At 43.2% G+C, this 21,883-nt stretch overlaps 1 protein-coding gene across 19 annotated transcripts in view; it reads right to left on the bottom strand.

Annotated features, from left to right (window-relative positions):
- The window catches only part of PPFIBP1 (PPFIA binding protein 1), a 114,080-nt gene that overhangs the window by 37,271 nt on the left and 54,926 nt on the right, over positions 1-21,883 (bottom strand). For 12 of the 19 annotated variants that reach the window (XM_069863702.1, XM_069863750.1, XM_069863759.1 and 9 more), the window contains exons 1-6: positions 20,110-20,402; positions 16,106-16,202; positions 13,912-14,117; positions 2,268-2,354; positions 951-1,064; positions 274-405 (exon numbers count right to left, since the gene is read on the bottom strand). In XM_069863702.1, coding sequence (XP_069719803.1) covers positions 274-405; positions 951-1,064; positions 2,268-2,354; positions 13,912-14,117; positions 16,106-16,169 — 603 coding nt within the window. In that variant the 5' untranslated portion in view covers positions 16,170-16,202; positions 20,110-20,402. Of the gene's footprint in view, positions 1-273; positions 406-950; positions 1,065-2,267; positions 2,355-6,967; positions 6,999-7,036; positions 7,308-13,911; positions 14,118-16,105; positions 16,203-20,109; positions 20,404-21,883 lie in introns of those variants that run through there. The other 7 variants (XM_069863711.1, XM_069863729.1, XM_069863720.1 and 4 more) reach the window with 4 other exon arrangements.

Raw genomic sequence — 21,883 nt, 5'->3', positions numbered from 1 at the left:
GCAGTATGTTCATGATTTTATTTAAATCCATCCTAAATGCCATCTCTCCTGAGATCTAATGGCAAGAATCAAACCCCATTTTTGGAAATCCTTCTGCGTAAAACAAGGGCACTTTTTATTTTAAGAGATAGATACTTTAACCTTAAAGATGAATTCCCTTCTTGCCTGGTGAAAAAAACCAAACAAACAAAACCCAGGAAATTTTCAGATAACATAAAAGAACGTAAAAGCCATACACAGCTTTCACAATTTGTTCAGTTGGGTTTTACTCACCTCCGTGTCTCTGAATCTGTCCTCATAATCCAATCTATCCTTCTCTACAGATGTAAGCTTTAACTTCAGAGTGGAAATCTCTGCCATAAGATCCAGCTTCTGAGTTTCAAGCGATGTTCTGCTCAAAAGCTCCTGATTCAAGACAGGGAAGAACAGAACAGAATTATGCATCCAAGGAGAAGGAATCAGTAGTTTATTTCTACAGCTAAAGGCCTCTTTCATGGGGAAAAGCATCACACTCTTCCCTGCACTCTCTGACGTCCTGGGACACAGCCCATCTAACAGACTCCAGGCACCTAGGATGCATCTGAGATTACGGAGGCACTACTGTGGGTTGGCTGCAGGATGGGAAAATAGCTTGCCTGTCATCACAGTCTCTCTAGGCAGCAAGGAGCTTTGAGGGGAACCCACCCGTCCTACAAGAGGCTTTAATCCAAGTCTCTTTGAAGTTCAGTGGGTGAAAGCTCAAAGAAGAAAAGTACTGGATTCCTACAGTGTAAAGCAGCAATGACATAACCAAGTACAAAGACTTTAAAGCAAATATGACAGAAAATTATCACTTAGTTAAGAGTCATCAAGGAGTGCAACACCTTGAAGTGCACTGCTCTCTTTGAAGCAAAACGTAGTTTGTTAAGGCAGAATGAAGACAGCGAGACAGACATGCGCCTGCGAAATACCTGCTGCAGCATCTCTTCTGTGGCATTCAGCTTCTCCCTGTGCTCCTCTAAACAGAACTCCAGATCTCGAATCTTTTCTCCTTGGGCTTCCACCTGGTCCGTAAGCACGCTTACCTGCAAAGCAGAGAAAAATGGATTCATATTTAATACCTGGCATCCACACCATATGTGTCCCTTGAAGAACTGTATGATTAACAGTGCTGGCTGGGCCACAGATGAAATCAGACCATGGTAGGAGGAGCAGCAGCAGCAGAGCTCTGCAGTGGACACAACCCATGGCAAAGTTGACAAGAGAGGAGGAATAGCTCTCCCCTCATGCTTACTAGAATTTCAGCCAAAATCCTGGTAGATATAATGTGGTCCTGCATCACCTCTCCTGACTTGCCCTGGAAGATTTCACAAGGGATGGCTGCTGCATTTTACAGCAAACAATTATGCCTTTGCCATGACAATACATTAACTAAAACCCACTGGCTCCTACCTTAACAACCAAAGAGCTAAAGCTCCCTGCAAACAACTTATTCTGCTTTCCAAGTGACTGCACAAAGTGTACCATAGTGAACAGCTTCTTGTTTCAGACCAATAAAAGCAAAGAAGGTTAAAATACACAGACTGAGGTTAGGCAGGACCAAGAGAACACCTTTGAGACTGCAGACTGATTCCCATTTTGCCTTTTCTGAGTTAAGGCCTGTTTTAAACAGATTCTTTTGAGGAAATCTGAAGTATTGCAGGGAACAAAGGCAAGTTGCCTAGAGCAGAGCTCAGTGCTTTCACAGCCCTTAGACCAGGGCTGTGTCAGGGGACCACAGGATGCCTGCACAGACCAAGGGGTGCCAGGTAGTCCCAACTCTGATGGAAAGAGCAAGCCGGCTGACAAGAGCATTCAGGGCTGACCCAGCCCAGGAAGTAAGCAGGACCTCTGAGGAGATGCTCGTCTCTTCCTGCCTGTTGGCCAGTCTTGAAGTTTTTGCCATCTTTCACAAGGACAGGACATATGTTACCTTATGTGGACAGCATGTGAATGGTCATGGAAAATAGTGATCTTAAGGATTTACATGAATGTAACAAGGTGGTCACTCTGCAGACCTGCTCACCTAATGAGATTTAAAGAGATCAGATATACAGAAAGCTTTAGCTTTTTCCTGCAATCTAAATCCACACTTATCCTTAATTTGTGTTAACTCTCAGGTACCAGCAAGCCTCCTAAACACTCCAAGATGACACAATTGCAAAAAGATCCTCATAAGTTTTATCATGTACTATCAAAAATTCATACAAATGCAAGAACAGAAAAAAATAATTTAGGTGATTACTTACTTGCAGAACAAGAGATTCCTTATCATTTTCCAGACGAGCCAGCCTTTCTTGATATACATCTCCATTCCCAGATATATGTCCATTAGTCTGGAAAAGACAGTAAACATTGCATTGTGAGCTATCGTGCCATAAGCATCACACTTGAGTATTTTTAATCTGCACAGTTCAAGAACAGATTTAAAGAATTTTTCAGCCCCCAAAGGGTTACAAATCAAATAAACCGTCAACAAAGGATACATGACCACCATTCAGGACAAGAATTGTTCAGAGACTTAAAGATGAGAAATGAAGAACTTTCCAGTGACCCAGTTCTGCAAAATTCATTTACTGTGCATTCAGCATTTTGTTAACAAAATTTGTGCTTAATAATGTACTATATTAAGTGATACTTGCAATGAGACAAATACCCTAAGACATTCAGCAAGTGAAAAAAATCAAAATACAATCTACAAAACGTGCATTACGCTTCTTGCAAGTCAAACAATTTTTTTTTCTAAAACACACAGTAAGAGACATCCTTTTACATCAGACACATTTTACTGGGTATGGGTGAATGTCTGCACTCCAAATGCATCTCTTTATAAAGCTGCCTGAGGCTAAAGAGAAACAAGAATACATGTTAATGCTATCACAGAGTTCAGAGGAATCAGCAACTTTCATTCTTCGTAATAACTCCAATGCTCTTGAGCAGCGAGAAGGATTTACTCTATCCATATTCAAAGCTGTCTCAAAGCACTTTGTGATGGATGCCACAACCAGATCTCAGCTCAGAAAAAAAAATCTTGTTCCCATCATTGCATAAATCACTTAGTGAAGTCTGAGAAGCTGTTCTGAAATCCACCAACTCCAAAGACCCTTGATTTCCCTCTAAATACGTGATGAAAAGCAACCAGATGACTGATCCTTGCACCCTGGTGAGTCTGTGGCACGACCCTGCCAGGAGAGGCCGTCCTCATGCAGGAGCTGCAAGCCTCAGGCTCCTGCTTTGAATCAAACAGCTTGACTCCTCTTATGGCAGAGGATGCCTCAGGAAACCTGCCAGCTAGAACTCCTTTTCTAAGTTACACGCCTAACTTCGGGTGATGGGAGAAACTGCCTCTTTGAAACCAGAAGAATAAAATGCTCACCACTTAAATGTTAGATGCAAAGCAAACAAGAGGGGCTACAAAGTATCTGACCTCACCATAGCACTCTACTCAAGAAACCAGGCTGTGACTTGGCAGCTTGTAAACCCGTGTACAGTTGCAAACGTGTCTCCCAAGCATACATGTGTAACCTTTATAAGATGACCATAACAATCTCCCTTGAAATCACTAGAGAGAAAGGACGCTCCCTAGTAATTTGGACCAATACCTCATACCATAATGATACCCCGAATCTGAATTATTCAGCAGCAAATTACTAGGCCTCTGACCACTGAGAAACTAGGCACCAAGCAGAAGTACTCTAAACTTCTGAGTTTGCTCTGTTTTCCCCCGACCTCTACTAGAATTTAGTTCATACCACAGGATTTCCATTCAAGATCAATGAGATCTTCAGTTTTGTAAGAGTTTTAATTGAGGTGAAAGAAGTCAAAGAGCTTCCAAAATAAACCTGTTAGCTGCTCAACTAGCAGAGTATGAGTTATATTTTGTAACTTGTATGCAAAATACAACAATTTTTTTGCATATTTTTGCTATTCTCTAGATCTCTTTCCATTCAAAAGCCTCCAACGCATCTCAGGCACTTACTCAGCCCCCATGAACACAACATCTGTATTTTGTAATTTACAACACATTTATCAATCCAGTATGTCTCTCTGATGTCGGAAAGTGATATTCATCCTTTATTAAAGGCAGGTAGCCATGGTGCAGACACCCCTCTATTTCACCAAGGCTCACAGGAAAGTTCTTGTCAAAGCACTGACTCAGCTCCCTAATTTCCAACCACTTGTGGTCATCAGGGCCCTAACCAGTGAACCTCTTTACACTGCTAGTCAGTGTAATCAGACACAAATTAACTAAAACCAAAGAATGCGTAAAGGAAATATGTCGAGGCAAGTATTATTTTCACACTACAATGAAAAGAATTGTCTTTAAAATGCTGTGAAAACCGATGAGGTGTTAAAGCAAATGTTAGTCATTGTGCATAGCATCAGGCCAAGACACCTTTGTTGCTAAACTCCATTCCCATTCCTGAAAAAAAAAAATCCTCTTTTGCTCAGCAAGTTATACTCTGTTTTAAAATAGGAGTATGTAGAGAGCGTTCAGGCTGCAGATGCACATTGCCATAAGAAAGAGGGAGAGAGTAATGGGAGCCCCAAAGAGAACTGGACTAAGGGTTATTTGCCCACAGTGTCAAATACAAAGATGTTTTTGCTGGCAGTTGCCAGAGATATTTTGTAAAATCTGCATAAAACTAGACCTCTTGTGGTACCGCAAAACCAAAAAAAATTGTGTAAAACTCAATGGCAATTTGCTTTTTGCCTGAAATGCTGTTAGCTTCTGTATAACACCTGGGACTAACTCTTCATTTTAGGTATGAAAAGGTAAGAAAGTCACTGACTTTGGTTACCATGGGGAAAAAGATGACAGTGAAGAAAGGATGGCACAGAGAGGTCACAGTAGCTATTTCACAGAGCAGCAGTCCCAGCACCTCTTACGATGGTGTAGAGATCAGGGACCTGCAAGCAACAGCCACACCTTGAAAGGTAAAAAGTTGATATGTGGCATGATTTTCTTCCCAGAGAGACATGGAAGGAAGAGAGGAGATGAAAAACATGAAAGAAGAACAGGGTAACAATGGCAGTGGGCAGGACTGAAAAGAAATGGAGAGGCAAGATGCCCAAACACTGAATATGGGAAAGTAGCGCATCAAGAGATGGGGTGGAGAGAGATCCAACAGGGAGGAGCAGGCTGCAAGGAGGTCTGAAAGATGCCAGGAGACCTCATGAGTACAAAACCTGGTTGAGCAACATTTGGTGTGTCCTTCAGGAGTTTCTCTCCACCTGGGGACCCGCAGCCTCCCCTGGTGGGGCAGGAAGATAATAGATAAGAGAAGTAAAACAGCAACTGCTGGCATATTTGGGGCACTTGGTAGCCTTGGATCAAATCTGTATTATTGAAGCCAACACAGGATTAACACAGTTTACTAGCTGTATAAGACAATCTTTGCCATTTTCCAAAGAAAGCTCTTTTTCATCAGCAACTTAAAATCTATCTTCATTTAAGGGGTCAGACCTTGCATGTGTTTTCAGTTTAGGGATTAATTGCAAAATACAGTATGGGGAGAGAAAGCAGATTCAGAGAATCAATACTGTTCTCAATCCTAAAAACAAAAGAACAGTTGTCACAACGCCACTGAGGCTTCACAGAAGTCTGAGGTTACGCATTTACTTAAGATGCTTTACAAGATCAGACCCAGTGCACTTAAAATCTCTGCAAAATCAATTTGTGGCTAATCTGTAAAACACGTGTGCAAGCTTTGTCTGCAATCATGTAAGTGTAAAAATCCACACTACTCTGGAGGGAATTATTCCTGTAAGAAGTAGATGCATCACCAGACTTTCACAGCTTGCCTGCCCTCAGTCTTTAATCCCTTTTCCCTGGAAGTGAGTGAGCATTCCAAACCACAGGAAAGTTTCTAATAGCTGCTAAAACCTCCTAACAAAATAAAAAATCAGTTTCCTCACAATTGCTGAATTCTTTCAAAAATAAAACTCATTTTTAGCGTACTGCAGCTGATACCCTCATTTCCCTTATTTTTTTCTTCTGCTTTTGAGAGAAAATAAGCAGTACAAATCACACTGTTCTTGCTGTAGATAAAATCTGATTTTGAGCTGCCACTCCACGGCATTTTCCTCTTGTATGGCAGATTGCTCTGACTGTTTTGACCACCACAGTCCAGTCAACAGTTGGGCAAGTGAACTGTCCCTGACATCTCTTTCCTGACCATCTGGAGTTAAATTAGAGCTCATCAACATGCTTAATGGTTTTTTAGATTATTACAATATACATTACCTATGCCTAGTTAAGCACAGTTATCGCTGTTCTGCTTGTTCTCTCAGTTTTAGAAACCCTTGGAAGTGGGCTCCTCCAGCTTCTGTTACCTCAACATCACCTGATGTGCCATGGGCAGAGCCTCCAGGTTTCCCAAGCAAAGTATTCACCACTATTTCCCCTGTGATTCAAAGCCGTGACATCTTTATCCTCTGTAAGTATTGATTCTGTCCCAAATTCACACTGGTCAAATCTATCCGAACACAATCTGTACCAGCGTTTAACCAGTTTGCGTGGGAGACCACCACTGCCCTCCCAAACTGGCCCCTCCTGCATTTCACACCTGCCTACTCTGAATATTTGCAGCCTGCTCCACATGCTCCAGCAGCAGGCACACAGACCTGCTGCTAAGCTTTTCCTAAAGTTTACAGAGTAGCTCCTCCTTACAGAATGAGAGGGGAGGGGGAAAACCCACAAACCCACTGACACCTGAACCCCCCCCCCCCATTATATTTTAAATGCTTCACTACAATAAGTCAATTCCAAAAGAAAACCAGCTTAAGACAGACCTCTACTCTGAGGAGTTTACCTGAAAAATTTTCTAAATATAAATAACACTGTTGCTGAATAGGGAAGATGAAACTGTTTGAAAATGTATCATTTCTTCAAGAGCAGCTCAGCTGGTGTCTGATACAAGATAAAGACAAAATGCTTACTCCTTACCGGCATTGCCCAGCTATGGCTTGTCACTCGGAGAAATGCAAGAGCCAGAACAAACACAGATAGCCTTACCTTATTTAGCCAGACGCAGTGTCCGTGAATGTCCCAGCTATACTCCATGCTGGTCATGACTATCTTCATGCATTTAAGGAGGCAAGTGACTGTGGCAGGCAGCCGAGGCTGAGTGCTGCAGCCCCAGCACTGCAGACACCCGCTGTGCCGAGCAGAGCAGTCGGGGCTCCTCCGAACCACGATGGAGAGGTTAAACGATGGCAGGTTTCCTCGCTTAACCAAGGATGGAGGAGAACCCAGCAGCAGAGCGGGAGATGTGGGAAGCAGGAGCTGGGAAGCAGCAGCGCTCCTCAGGCGGAGCGAGCAGCTCCTCCGGGGAATTAACACATCAAAGCCCGAGGAAGATCAACCCTTCTTCCAACCTGAGCCTGCTGCCTGAATCCCAACACAGAAAGGGCTGGCAGCAAGGCAGAGGATGATGCAGGCAGGGGGTGCAGAGATGTGTAAACTTGACTGGGAGTAAGGGCAGCCCCACGCAGGTGGCAGCTGGCCATCTCAACCCTCGCTCCTTACTGAGCAGCACAACCACCTTCTCTGCACCCTCCCAGACCTGTGGAAATCATCCAGCCCTAAAACACAAGAGCAAAGTGATTCCAAACCCTTTGCCTGACAACAAAGTAAATAGGAGGGAATCTTCTTTTCTTGTTGGGCTTTTAATTGTAAAAGCTAGAAAAACACATGTAATTCACTTCTAGACACTAAGAAAAAGAGGAAGGAGAAGTCGATGCAACTGTCCCAGGTCTCACGAGTGGCTTGTCTCACGTTTATGTCATACCTGAGAATGATGTAAAATGTACCAATAACAACCGACCTCTGTCCTAAGGTTTCAATTTCTATTTATTGAGTAGCAGCTGGAGCATAACAAATCCTTAGTATTTCTGGCCACAGAGCCTAGTTCCAGGAGTCCTGGAATTATCGCAAGACCCACAGCTTTATTAAACAGAAACATTCACAACTACCTTTGGCGCAAATCTCAAAAACATGACTACTGAACTACCCAGAACAAAACTGTAAAGCAGAAGGGGAGCTGTGTTTTTAAGCTAGACTGATGCACTTTTGATTGGGAACAGTGATTTTCAACGGCTCTGCAAACGGGGCTGCCCTATGCTCCTGCACAGGACCGCACAGGTTGCTCCCACTGCCAATGAAATCATATCTGATGTATGAAGATGCCACGCCAAGCCGTGCTATAAATGAGCCCATATTATCTTCCAGTGTTATAAAACACACCAGCCTGGACGATCACCTTTAGCAAGACTGTGTTTCAAGAACTTTGAAAGATCTCTCACAGACAGAAAGTACTGCTGGGAGGCAGTTTATGATGATAGGCTGAAACGGTATCACAGAGCTCCTTTCATACTGCAGCTTGGGGAGTGATCTCAAACAAATGTTTGGTGGTAAACGCCTATATGCCACACATTAGCATAGGACCTTTCGATAGTTAAATTCAATATAAGCAGAAGCTGCACCCAATGAATGCACTGTACGCCCACACTAAGACAATCAAACAACAAACTTTCGTTTGAAGACAAGATTTTCCCATTAATAAGAAATATGAGGTGATTTCTGGCTAACCAAACTGCTTCCTTCACTTGGGAATCCCCCTGTTGTCCATATAGGCCAACATATATCTGTAAGATTACAAGCTGTGTTTATTCAGCCAGGAAAATTTCTCTCTCATGTTAACCCTCATTACTCTCAGACACTATCTGGAAGAACCAGCCTGGGGAAGAAGTATCAAAATCTGAGGCTGGTCTGTGAGATGACAGATGTGCAATTAACAGCAGCAACACTCTGGACTCTACAAGCCACTATGGGTATCACAGCTCAAATTAACAATCATATTCAGATAAGCTGAAAATGTTCTTCGAGAAACCCATGAATTTTGTCTTGTTTTAATGTTCTTGCAGTCAACTTCAGAAATTCACATCTGAAGTGGAAAAAAAAAGAAATATAATATGTATATTCAAATTCAGAGAGTAATTTTCAAAGCTAAAATCACCATTGCACTTATTTTGGATAAAAAGCATTATCTTGACTCTTCTGTCCCAGGAGCATGTCCTTTAAAGAGAAGACACACAACAGCACATGCAGACACAAGTTCAAATCAGGAGCTTGGGGAAGCTGGGGAAGCTCTGAGGTGTGGGAAGGGACTGTCCACCCACTTCTATCCTTCACCTTCCTTTTTAACAAGACACAGTTGGTTTCATCTTTCTGTGAAGATTGTTGCATAACATGCATTTTTAAACAAATGACAAAAAAGCCCCCAAAACACTGGCAAGAAAAATAATCACCAGAAAGAAGACTCCGTTTGCTTCAACTGAATTAGAACTGGAGCAATATTCATGACAGGGAACAGGTTTTCTGAGAATTATTCTTCAAGACATGGATTTATCAGCTTCCAGCTAGACACAATGGGGCTGCCATGGTCTTGCAGAAGAGTTCTGCCCGATGTCCAGGCACTGTTACGTGCACTCTGGTGTCATGTGGCCACCTGGCATCCACCACTGAAAAAATCATCACGAGGCGTTTTAACTCTTTGGCCCTTTTTGAGTGCTTGCATAGACTTCTCTAAAACACTGAGGGGCGCAGAAAGGAAGCAGTCACTAAGTAGCAGTACAGGGACACAGGACAGGTAATTCTCATCTGGCAAAACAGAATGTTCTGCCCCGTTCTACAGAAATGAGCAACTTGAGGAGATTGCTGCCAGTCTCTTTTCCCAGGCTACCAGCAGTTTCCCTGCAGGGGCCAGAAGAGGATTTTTCTCTTGTGACACACTGTTTGGCAGCAGCAAACACTATTTTTGTTTTCCTCTGGGACACAAGACTTGCTTACAGCTTTGGATGTCACACACCAGTTCTAGCAGCTTTGACTAGCCTGGTGGATGCAACTTTTTCATGCGCGGAGGATTAAACGGATTTCAGACGCGGAAGGTGTCTACCCTTCCTCAGTCAGGATGGGCATAGTTGCAGAAAGCCTTCCTGCAAATCATCCGGGCACTTCACCTAACACCTTCCTGCTCAGACAGGGACTAGTAACATTGGTGACACCTGCAAATCCCATGTCTGTACCACAGCACAAACTACGTGTTCAGTCTTTCCTTCCAGGCTTTAAGGATGCCAGACAGTACAAGGGAATAATTTGAGGCAGACTGAGGAGAAGTGTAGATTGAATTGCCACTTTCTGCAATGTTTTGGACACACAACACCCGCGCATCTTTTTTTTCCAGTGCTCAGGAGGCAATAAGCTGAATGACACAACACAGCCCTTCCTCTCCCAGATTCAGCTCATGGCTGCTACGAAAATCATTACTTTCTTTCTGCCGTGTCACATCTGTCTCGAAGGACCTTGTTTCAGACCCTAACAGTCAGGCATCCCTAAATCACACATTCGTCATCACACAGGGCAGTGACTGGCCTTCACCTCATTAATCTCAACAGGCACTGCAGCCTCTGGCCATGCTATGGAGTCCCTTTACTTTAGAATACCATGCGGTCCATCAGCATTGCTAAGCATGTACTACTGATGTGAATGCACATCATGGGGAGAAATTAATTTTCCAAGGCTGTTTATTTGGCATATGTACTTTTTTCTATTTATAAAGACCATACTTGCTTGAGACCTGTTATGTCCCTCAAATTCTGCTCTGCACAGAGCAGAGTGTAGTTACAGCGATGTTCACTGCTGTATGTTACAGAGGAAGGAAATGCTGATGTTAGCAGGAACTCTGCATGTTTTAAAGATCTGACTTGAATGTCACTCCTGTCTCCTCCTCCTGATCTTAGCCGTTGGCTGCCATGCTTTGACAGTGGGGGCGAGATCCAAATCCCACTGGAGGCAGTGGGAAAGCTCCCACATGCTTCATTAAGTTTCAGGCATTTTCAAACACGTAGTTCAAAGCAAAGAAATAAAAATAAAAACTCTCCTCTCAAGCCTTTCTGCAAGAGCTATAGAAGCAAGCCCAATGGTGCCAACCCTGGTACCCACCTCTTCCTGCAGCACACAACCTGCCTGCCACCAGATGGGACATCAGGTCACCCAGCACCAACTGCAGATCCGCACCTGGCCTGCACTCCCCACCCCAGGGTGGGCAAACACAGCCCCACATCTGCCACTTTGAGCTGCAACCAAGCACTGAAATAAATCCATGTATCAAGATAAAAACATTTTACATTAGATCAGCTGTGGTTCTGGGGTGATTGAACCCCTTGTGAGGGAGTGTGATGCCTGTCCTGGAAAGAGACCAGGCAATGGCAGCTGCTCTTCCCAAAAGCAGCAATGCATAAGATGCAAAACAGAGCCACCATGGTGGCCTGTCCATTTAGCTTGGAAAAGACCTTTAAGATCATCAAGTCCAATAGTAAACTTAATGCTGCCAAGTCCACCACTAAACCATATCCCTAAGTACACACCTACATGGCTTTTAAATACCTTCAGGGATGGTGACTCCACCACTTCCCTGGGAAGCCTGTTCCAATGCTTTACCACACTATCAGGAAAGATTTTTTTTCCTAATATCTAGTTTAAACTTCCCCTGGCACAGCTTGAGGCCACTTCCTCTCATGCTACCTCTTGTTACATGGGAGAAGAGACCAACACCCACCTCACTGCAACCTCCTTTCACACAGTTGTACAGCGATAAGGTCTCCCCCTCAGCCTTCTCTCTTCCAGGCCAAACAACCCCAGCTCCCTCAGCTGCTCCTCATAGTACTTGTGGCCAGCCCCTTCACCAACTTTGTTGCCCTTCTCTGGACACACTCCAGCACCTCAATGTCTGTCTTGTAGTGAGGGGCTCAAAACTGAACACAGTAATTGAGGTGTGGCTTCACCAGCACTGAGTATGAGCACATGATCTGCTAGTCACACTATTTCTGATACAAGCCGGGACACTGTAGGCCTTCTTGGCCACCTGGGCGCATCACTTGCTCATATTCAGTCAGCTATCAAGCAACAACCCCACGTCATTTTCCATCAGGAAAAGCCATTTGTCCTCAAGCCTCTGGAGTTGCATGGGGTGGTTGTGGCCCAAGTGTAGCATCCAACACTGAGCCTTGTTGAACTCCATACAACTGACCTTGGTCCATTCATCCAGCCTGTCCAGATCCCTCTGTAGAGGCTTCCTTCCCTCAAGCAGATCAACACTCCCACCCAGCTTGGTGTTATCTGCAGACTTACTGAGCGAGTCCTCAATCCCTTCATCCAGATCACTGGTAAAGATATTAAACAGAACTGGCCCCAACAGTGAGCCCTGGGGAACACCCCTTGTGACTGACTGCCAAATGGATTGTTTCATACACCTCAAGTTTCTGGGCCCAGCCTGCCAGCCAGTTTTTTACCAACAAAGAGTACACCTGTCCAAACCTTAAGCAGTCAGTTTTTCCAGGAGAGTGCTGTGGGAAAGACTGTCACAGGCTTTAATAAAGTCTAGGCAGATAACATCCACAGGCTTTCCCTTCATCCACTAAGTGGGTCAACTTGTCATAGAAGGAGATCAGGTTGGTTGAGAAGAACCTGCCTTTCCTAAACCCATGCTGTCTCAGCTTGATCACCTAGTTACTCTGTACGTGCCATGTAATGGCAATCAAGATGATCTGCTCCATAACCTTCCTTGGCACTGAGGACAGGCTGACAGGCTTGTATTTCCCTAGATCTTCCTTCTGGCCCTTCTGGTAGATAGGTGTCACATTTGCTGATCTCCAGCCAACTGTGACCTCCCCAATAAGCCAGGATTGCTGATAAACGATGGGAAGTAGCTTGATGAGCACTTGCACCAGCTCCTTCAGTACCCTTGGGTGGACCTAATCTAGCCCTGCAGACTTGTGTGGGTCTAGGTGGTGTAAGCTAACCATTTCCTCTTGGATTATAGGGACTCCATTCTGCTCTCCATCCCTGTCTTCCAGCGCAGGGGGCTAGGTAACCAGAGGACAATTGGTCTTACTATTAAAAGCTGAGGCGGCAAAGAAAGCATTAAGTACCTCAGCCTTTCCTCATCCTTTGTCACTATGTTTCCCCCTACATCCAATACAGGCTAAAGATTCTCCTTGGCCCTTTTTTTGCTGTTAATATATTTACAGGACAGATTTTGCAAAATACATACAAGTGCACAGCCACTGCTGACACTGTAACAGCTACAGGCTGATTGAAAAACTGAAGCATGGCCTCTAGAAATAAGTCTTGGACTTCCTCTGCTGGAGCTTCCCCCAAACCTGTGCATGCTCAGATCACCAGAACACAAACCGTGCCACAGACGACAAGTATGAGGGCTCATCTTTGGCCCTGCTAGGAAGTCATCAGTCACAGGGCACCTGAAAGCAAAACCAGCAGGTCCTTTGAAAATAATGCTGTGTAACTCACTTTCTGATAAGCATAACATCTTATTTCTCAGAACAGTTTTCAAATAGCTTCCACTCGAATAACATTTCATTTTTGGGGATGCTGAACTTACATCACTCACTTCTGTTATAAACCAAGTAAGTAAGCTCAATAATAACACTGGTCCCTGTAGAAAATACGCTGCCAAAAATGCTTTTTAGTGAAAAGTTCTTATTAAAACTAACATTTTCCCCCCCATCTAAGCACCTGATTGCTATAAAAATGTCTTTCCCCAGCCTTCTGAGATGAGACTTACTGAAAAATTTTTTGCCCCCTAGATTGTGGCATGGTGGGTATCTCAAAGAAACCACAGGCCAACCCACTGCATGAAGTATTTGAGCTACAGCTTTCCCAACGCACCGCAGCAGCATCTCCAAACAAAAATTTCTTCCCTTTGGTTTTTTGAAACCTACAGAAAACACAGCCCCACTTCCCGAGCTGGTCTAATAGACAAGTGAAGGGCAAAACAAGTGCAGCAGGGGTGAAACAAGGTGAGACCCTACCATTTGACTTTGGAGCCATTCGATCAGAGTCTCTGCTGTCGAGTCCGGAACCTGGCAGCGCAGCCCCTCTCTCTCATCCGCTTCCATCATCTCCAGCAAGCCTCGCAAGTCCTCTACCAGGTGCAGCGCTCGCAGGCCCCCCATGAAAGGGGAGGTGGGGGACTGGCAGTCAAAGATGCCATTGGAGTATTCCAGTGCCTTTGAACCTGGAAGGAGCAAAATCATGTGGGTTCAAGCACAAGGCAAGCAGGTCAGATACACAGCAAGGCTGAGAAATGCTAGGTAGTTTTTGATCCCAGTGGGAATTTATCTGAACCAAACTCAGTGCTGGATTCTGGACAATTTGGAGAAGGGCAAACCCTTGCCAGCAGGATATGTGGATGGCAGCTCCAGCAGGAAGGAGGTGGGCTGATCCACAACTATGCCCACATGCTCAAGGCGCAGGCTGGGCTCCTGCGTGCCAGGATGTATTGGAGGCAGAAAGTCCTGTGAGGAGAATAGGCTCTGCTACTGCTTTGAGTCACCCTGTAGGTATCGCATGACCCGAGTCAGACACTGGTCGTGTCCAGAGGAAACTCTGCTCAGCATTTTTCACACAGAAATATGTTACAGTGCTCCAAGTCATTGGAAATTTTTTTTTGTAAGGATAAAGAAAAACATCAAGAAAAAGATTAAATCACTCCTACTAGAAAAAAGTTTTTAAACCAAATAGTTTGACATGTTAGCACTGATATTTGCATGTTAATGTAGCGAAAAATCTCTTATTTGCATAAACTCACAGTATGTATATTTGACCTACATTAAAAATTGCTATGTATTAAGTAGGGAAGGAAACTATGAATTCAAGATTACGGTTGATTTAAGTCAATGTAGCTAAATTCCAACTATAATTTCAGCAGGCTAACTTGTGTCCTTAATACTGTAATGCCTCGACACAATTAGATGTGTTCATGACAAAGCATCAGCTTTTGGACTGTCAACTTCTGGAAACTACAGTGATATGCCATACATGCACTTCCACGAACTCTCATTCAGCTCATCTGGCAAGCCATAAAAATGCAAGTATTCTGCTAATTCCCTTTGAGAAAAATTAAGAGGAAAAAAATCCCCAGAACAGCATATGAGTTCATATCCCTTTGTTATGTTACTTTATAGCTCTGTTCAGACACATGGGTAAATTAAATCTGTGGTGACTGAAACATCCCAACATCACATTTTATTTTTATACTAAGTCTCATCCTGCCATAGCCAACTTAGGCTCTTTGAAACACAGATGCACGATCCGATCCAAATATCAGTATCTACTTATGGAAATTCAACTTAAAGCTCATATGTATTTTTAGAGATCATTATGATCCAACTGAATTCACTTTACATGTATTCCTGCTATGTGTCCTTAATATCTGCAGGAAAACTGCAGAGAAAAGTCATTGTTAAACAAAGCACACACTGCAAGTTTGTTTTTTTTCTCTAAAGGAAATTATTTTAAGTGGAACTATTAAGGACTTTATAACTGTGTTGCTACCCTTGCAGAATAATTTTCAGTTTGGGTAACTGTTTGCATAGCTCTGCTGGAGTAAGATTAAACTATTAACTCCTTGCTGCTTTTCTCCACTGTGTTGTGTACTTTTATTAGTTTCTAACTCACTAGACTCAACTTAAAAGCAGAGGTTGTATACTTCGTGATCCCTTTCTTAGTCCCGTTACAATTTACAGGCACTTCTAAAAACCTCAAATGTTAAAGGCAAGTCCAAACCAAACATTGGGATCCAAAACATTCTGATTCTGAAAAAAGGAAAATTCAATTCATGTCTTAACTCTTCAGAGCTGAGAGAAGTTCTGAGTAGCCAGTATTGGGCAAACTTGTTCTTCCTGCCTTATTGCTACTCTTCAAACACACTCATCTTGGTTTGAAACGTGCTTTGTCCTTGGCTTTCATGGTGCTGCGCTGCATCACTCAGCCACTTTGAGCAGCATTTTGACAGAGGGTAGGAGGAAAACTAGAATCCATTTAGCTGTGCATGCCTGTATGATTCTGTGCAATCCCTCCACTCCTTTTATTTGTAATGGCTAAGCTATAAGCAAAGGCACCAAATACAATTATCAGCATGTTCCCTTCTCAGCCTGCAACTCTGCCCTTCAGACATGAGAAAGATCAAAATAGTTAACTGAACAAGCTGCCCCAGGCGTTTACCTGCTATGATGCCATCCATCTGCTCCAGCGCCGCAGCGAGCATGTCACTTGCATCACTCATCATTTTCTCTCTTCTCACGAACAATCACCAGCTATGCTATAAGAAGCAATGAAACACCAGTCGTGTGAGTTGGATCCAGAGCCTCAAGTCTGTGATTCAATCTTCAAAACAGAATTTAATTTCACTGCACATTTCTTGAATTCAGGCACCACCATTGCCAGACTGGCAGGGAGACTGGGGCCATTTGCTGACCACAACAAGATTTGGAGGTGTCCATCACCAGGCATGAAATAGCATCAAAGAATCAAAGCACCAGTGTGATGATCCAGTTCGCAATTTTGGTCAGTCCACAGCTGCATAAAACACAGCTCTGTGCCACTGAAAGAGCATCCCATAGAACACCTCAGAAATCCCACACGGCACTTCACTGAAGCTCACACAGAAGACACACGCCTTCTATCACTAAAAGGAAGCTGCGACTCAGCGAAACACCACATGTCCATCAACTGTATTTTTTTCTCTCCCTGCATTGGATAGTATAGAAAAAGAGGAGCCTGACCATTTGGCCAAGATTTCTGGGTGTCTGACAATCCAGAAGTTGAGGGTATGCAGTCATTTGCCTACAGGCAGGATATCCCAAATGCCCAGGACTCACTGCATAGTGCGCATGCACAAACTATCCCCTCAGTGACACTGCTCCCAGCTTAGCAGACATTCACACCATAATGACTCGATCTGATCTTACCCTCAAACCTTTGAAAGCCAAATGTGGTCCTCAGAGGAGTATTTCCAGCAGTCTCTGGAAAAACAAACCTGCCTGACTAGTTGCCTGGGCAGGTGAACTAGCAGAGCGAAACTCCCAGTGGGCTACAAGTTAAGCATGTGCTTAGGCACTTTGCTGAAGTGGAGCTGAAGAAGGGGCATACCCAATTCCTCACCCCCAAAATAGCCCCAATTGCCATGGCTTTAATCTAGGACACGCAAGACAACTTCTGCCACAAATACAGTTAGGGAACAAAGCTAAACAAACATCAGGAAGGAAAACTCACTTTAACCTTTTGCATACCCTGCCATTTGGTTTCTGTATTAGGCCACACCATTGCTGACATTTGCCCCGACAGAGCAATTAAGAAAGCTGTTCGCAGTATCTCTGGCATAAGTCCTGGAAAAGCGTCCACTGATAAAACAAACCAAAACAAAAATTCATGTTATAAACTGAATTTTACCTCCTATGAGTCACTTTATTGGTTTGACCCAGCCACGAAGTAGCTCTTCTTGGAGGCTGCCAGCTAGCTTTGCCAAAATGCCACCCTTAAAATGCCAACAAACATTTCAAACTTCCACACCAAAACTTTTATTACATAAAGTAGGTCCAAACCTTAAGGTAACTAACAGCACAAAGACACTGCGCTTTTGGCAAATGTCTTCTTTTATCATTTAGTTGCCTGAGTCAGAAAAGCCAAGAGAACTTTAAAAAGTCGAAATACCTGTAAGTTAAGTGTTATAAATCTTAAAAAATGCTGTAGCATTGCAATTGAAAACTTCCAAACTTCAAGGAGGAAGCCTCCAATTTTAAACACAATGTAAATATTAAACTTCAAGCTGTACAATACGTGCCATAATATGCAGATCCCACAAGACATTTGGTCTGGTGCCTCTATGCCTGATAAAAATGAACAGAAAATGCAGCTTTTGCAAACACATTCCCTCGGACAATACTGAATACTGTCTTGTTTTTGCTCCTTTAGGATTTCATGGATCTGGTAATCAGTCCTACTCAAATGCAGGTCTTTATGAACTGGGAGTGTGAATGATCTATGGTGGATTTCCCTCTGAAGGCAAAGAGCACACAGAGAAAGCCCAGGGCTGCTGCTACTGCAGGCAAAACATTGATTCTTCACAGCTCTAAGTGGAAAAGACCAACAAACCTGCAAAAGCCAATTAATCTTTGGGAATTAGGAGTGTGGACAATCTTCCCAATATACATAAATACCCCAGAGGGGGAGTAAAGAAGATGGAGTCAGACTTTTCTCAGTGGCACCCAGTGACACGACAATAGGCAACAGGCATGCATTAAAGCACAGGAAATTCCACTAAAGCATTAAAAAGAAAAAAAGTGCTTAAATATAAATAATTTTAAAAGCTTTTTTACTGAAAGGGTGGCAAGAACTGGAAGGAGTTGCCCTCTTGAGGTCTCCATCCTTGGACTGTGAGTAGCTCCAAGTGGATCCTGCATGTCTCAGCCTGCCTTGAGCATCCCTGCTCTGGGCAGGGGGTGGGCTGGAGACCTCCAGTGATGCCCTCCCACCTCAGCATGAATGAGCTCAGTGCAACTCATGACCAAGCATTAAATACAGTACCAAGAGGACTGCCTAGGATAAGCCTCCTGCAGGCAAAAAATGCACTAAAGAACAAAGTGTTCCCTAATCACGTATGTTCACAGTGAACCCATTGTTTCTCACCTCCTGTCTAGGACAGATATTAACCAGGGGCAAGGAATTGCTAATTTACACTCGCATAATAAATGCATGGCTCATAGGCACAGAAAAATCACCATGTTTGCGCTTCATCCAGGCGCAACCACCCCTTATGCTTCAAAAAAAGTACTCCCTGCTTTTCCTAAATAAGGGGGTTGTCAGAAGTTGTCCAGAATCCCTAAGACAGCTCTACTGATGGGAGCAGCAGTGGCACACAGAGGTACCAACAGCATCCAAGAGACTCCCAGCATCTCCCTCACTGTTACCTGGTCCTTTCTCTAAGGGAAGTGGCACATCAGTCTGCACAGTGCTTCCTCCACTGCTACTGCAATAGGAGCTGTGCTGCTGAGAGCAGCAGTGAGAATTTTTAAGATAAAATTTAGTGAAGTAAGACTGTACAAATACACTGATCTCCAAAACCCTTCCACCACTCATGGAGCATCTGTTAGCAGCCTAACCAAGCCTACAGCTGGTGAGGTGAAATTAAAAAGAACACAAAGCCACTTAGCCAAACATCTGGAGATGATGCAACAAAATCCTTTTCCCCGGTTATTTGGTCCTAAAAGCGGTCATTGAAAACTAGCCTGGAACAGCACATCCTGCTCTGGCCACCTTCCCAGCACAGTGCAGCACTTTCAGCAGTCACAAAATAAAATCACTGTGATAGAAAAATAATATTGGAGATAACCCTCCCCAGCAAGGGCATAGAATCACTTTTATTCTTTGCACACCATTATTGGCATGTGAGGAACAGATGGGCAGGGGGGGAAATCAAAGACTCGGTACACCGGTGGATCAAGAACCAAACTCCACGAAACAAGAAAAGACAACAAATGGCAGGAGGAAGAGGGTAGAAAGGGGAGGTGCAGAGGGAGTCAAAGAAACACAATTTTTAGACAGAAGTCATAAATCAACAGCCCTTTGTTGATTATGGGAAAGAGGACAATATTGAAACACCAGCAACTTAATCCCTGTGCCTACTGAAGGGCACAGAGACTGCTCCTGACTTAACAAACTTTCAGAGGAGCCTTGACTGATCACTAACACAGCACAGCTTCCCCAATATGTGTGTTCCTTTCTATACTCTTTGCTTCTCATGTCTTCGATCTAAGAGAAAACTGAAGGTTTTAGGTTTTTTTGATGACAGCAACTAAGGAAAACCACACATTCAGGTAACATGAATGAAAATCCATCCTGGAGAAGCACAATGGAGCTCCCTAGGAAAATAAGGAACAGCTAATATTTCAGATGATGTCAAGCAGTTTAAATTCCTTTCATTCGCAAAAGCACAAAGTAGTGGGGGGGAAAAAGGGAAAATCAACATTTTAACACAAATGGATCTATGACATGGTAGATGAATGAGAAACCAAGGTGCACGCAAGAGACAGAGAGGCAGACAGATGAAATCCACTCCTGGCATAACGCCATTGAGAACATACCTGGGAGGAAAGTACTGACAGTACCCTGTCTGACAGACCATTTAAAATAAGTTTTCACTTGCTTTGCAAGAAAACGACGACACTTACCTTCCTGCATGCACAATCAGTGCAAGATAGGGCAAGTATGTGTTTACAGAGGCAGATTCCCTTTTAGAACTCCCAGCTGAATACCTTGCTCATGTCGACAAGAACAAACATCTCTTCATCAGGGCTGTATTTACCATCCACCATTAAAAAAAAAAAAATAAGATACTAATGCAGCTATCTCCACTATCAGTTATGATTAATCATATCACTGGCTGGCATTTCTACTGCATCCCTGGCCTTTATGGAGACAATGTTATTTGGTCTTACTGGTTTAACGTCCCTTCCTCTGGTTTGAACACACCAGCCGGTTGCTAGGGCTATGCTGTTCACTTTTCAGTAGGTGGAGATTTTTTATTTTTATTTTTGAATGACATACAAACCCTCCGGCTACAGTACTAGTGAAGATGTATTCCAAACAGCTTACAGAGAAAACAAAACATTGCCCTGCAAATAAATCCAAGGAAAGCTAGAAAAAAAATTCAAAGGGTTCTGCGAATGGGAACTGCAGTCTGCTGGATGCAAATGGGAAAGCTGCTTGAATACAGATTTCAAAATGAGATGTTTAATTAAGACGGCAGACTTAAAAAAAAAAAAAGTGCTTAAACATTTTACATACGTAGGAAATTATTGTTTCCCCACCCAGAGGCTCTCTCTTTCCTAGATCAAACAACACACAGACATCTAGGGACAACATCTTCAAGTGTTTTTTTCATTTTGAGGTGGTCTCATTCTGTACATCCACCTGCAAAATATATTTTAAAAAACAGAAGTTAGGAAGCTGGGGAGAAATCAGTTGCTTGCTAGCAGGTCCCAAGGCTAAAAGGATACACCATGCTCCACGTGCAACCTCTCTGGGGAACGGTAGGGGCTGGCCTTTCATTCCACTCGCCTTCCTCTCTGTGTACATGCTCTGCAAACACTCAGTGTTTGGAAAGAAAGCATCAGCTAGAGATTATTTTTATGATATGATGCAATAAGATGGATGACTTCAGTTCCCCAGCTCTCCCACTCCTACATAACACTCCTTAAATCAGGAAATTTTGAGACACAGGAATGAAGAAAGTATTGATTAGGGTTTGTTCTTGAGAGCTGTAAAGAATACAAAAAAAGATCCCCAAGAGTAGGCTATTACCCCAATGCAGTCTACCACAAAAATAAATGAAAAAGCTAACAAACTGCAGACATTTTTTTACAGTGAAGGTGGAGAGACAGAACCTGCTCCGCAGCAAAAACAAGATCCCAAATTTCACCTTGCTGTCAAAGTTAATATCCCTGCATTCTTGGTCCTATGAAACAACTGTGAAAGGTCTGAAGCATCTTCTAGATTTGTGTCTCTTGCCTCACAACACTGAAATAACACAGCCTCGGCAATTAATTTTTACAAGGTAAAGCTCTATTTCATGAAGACAAATGCCATTTCAGGCACATTATCACATCTATTTGTGTTGTTCCTGACTAGCCAGATGAGAAACACAAACACACAGAGACTTATTTACAAAACGTATTTTAATTACAAATAAAATGGGCTTTAAATGAATTCAGTCTAAATCTCTGGCACAGTTTCTCATGGGATGTTCTGAAGATACTCAACTATAGTGCCATCACTCAGCAGCATTTTAACACTTAAAAATGAACATATTCAGCTAATTTACACTAGGATTCATTAACATTTCTTCTAACGTTAAAAAAAAAAAAAAGGACTTCATTTCATACCTTCTAGGCCTGCAAGAAGAACTAAAAAAGAAAATGGATCCTTGCTGAATATACTGTTCTG

This window comes from Phaenicophaeus curvirostris, chromosome 1 (genome assembly GCF_032191515.1).
Source record: "Phaenicophaeus curvirostris isolate KB17595 chromosome 1, BPBGC_Pcur_1.0, whole genome shotgun sequence".
NCBI classification, from domain to species: Eukaryota; Metazoa; Chordata; class Aves; order Cuculiformes; family Cuculidae; genus Phaenicophaeus; species Phaenicophaeus curvirostris.
Note: the sequence above shows the minus strand (reverse complement) of the source record. Positions and strands in the feature narration are given on the sequence as shown.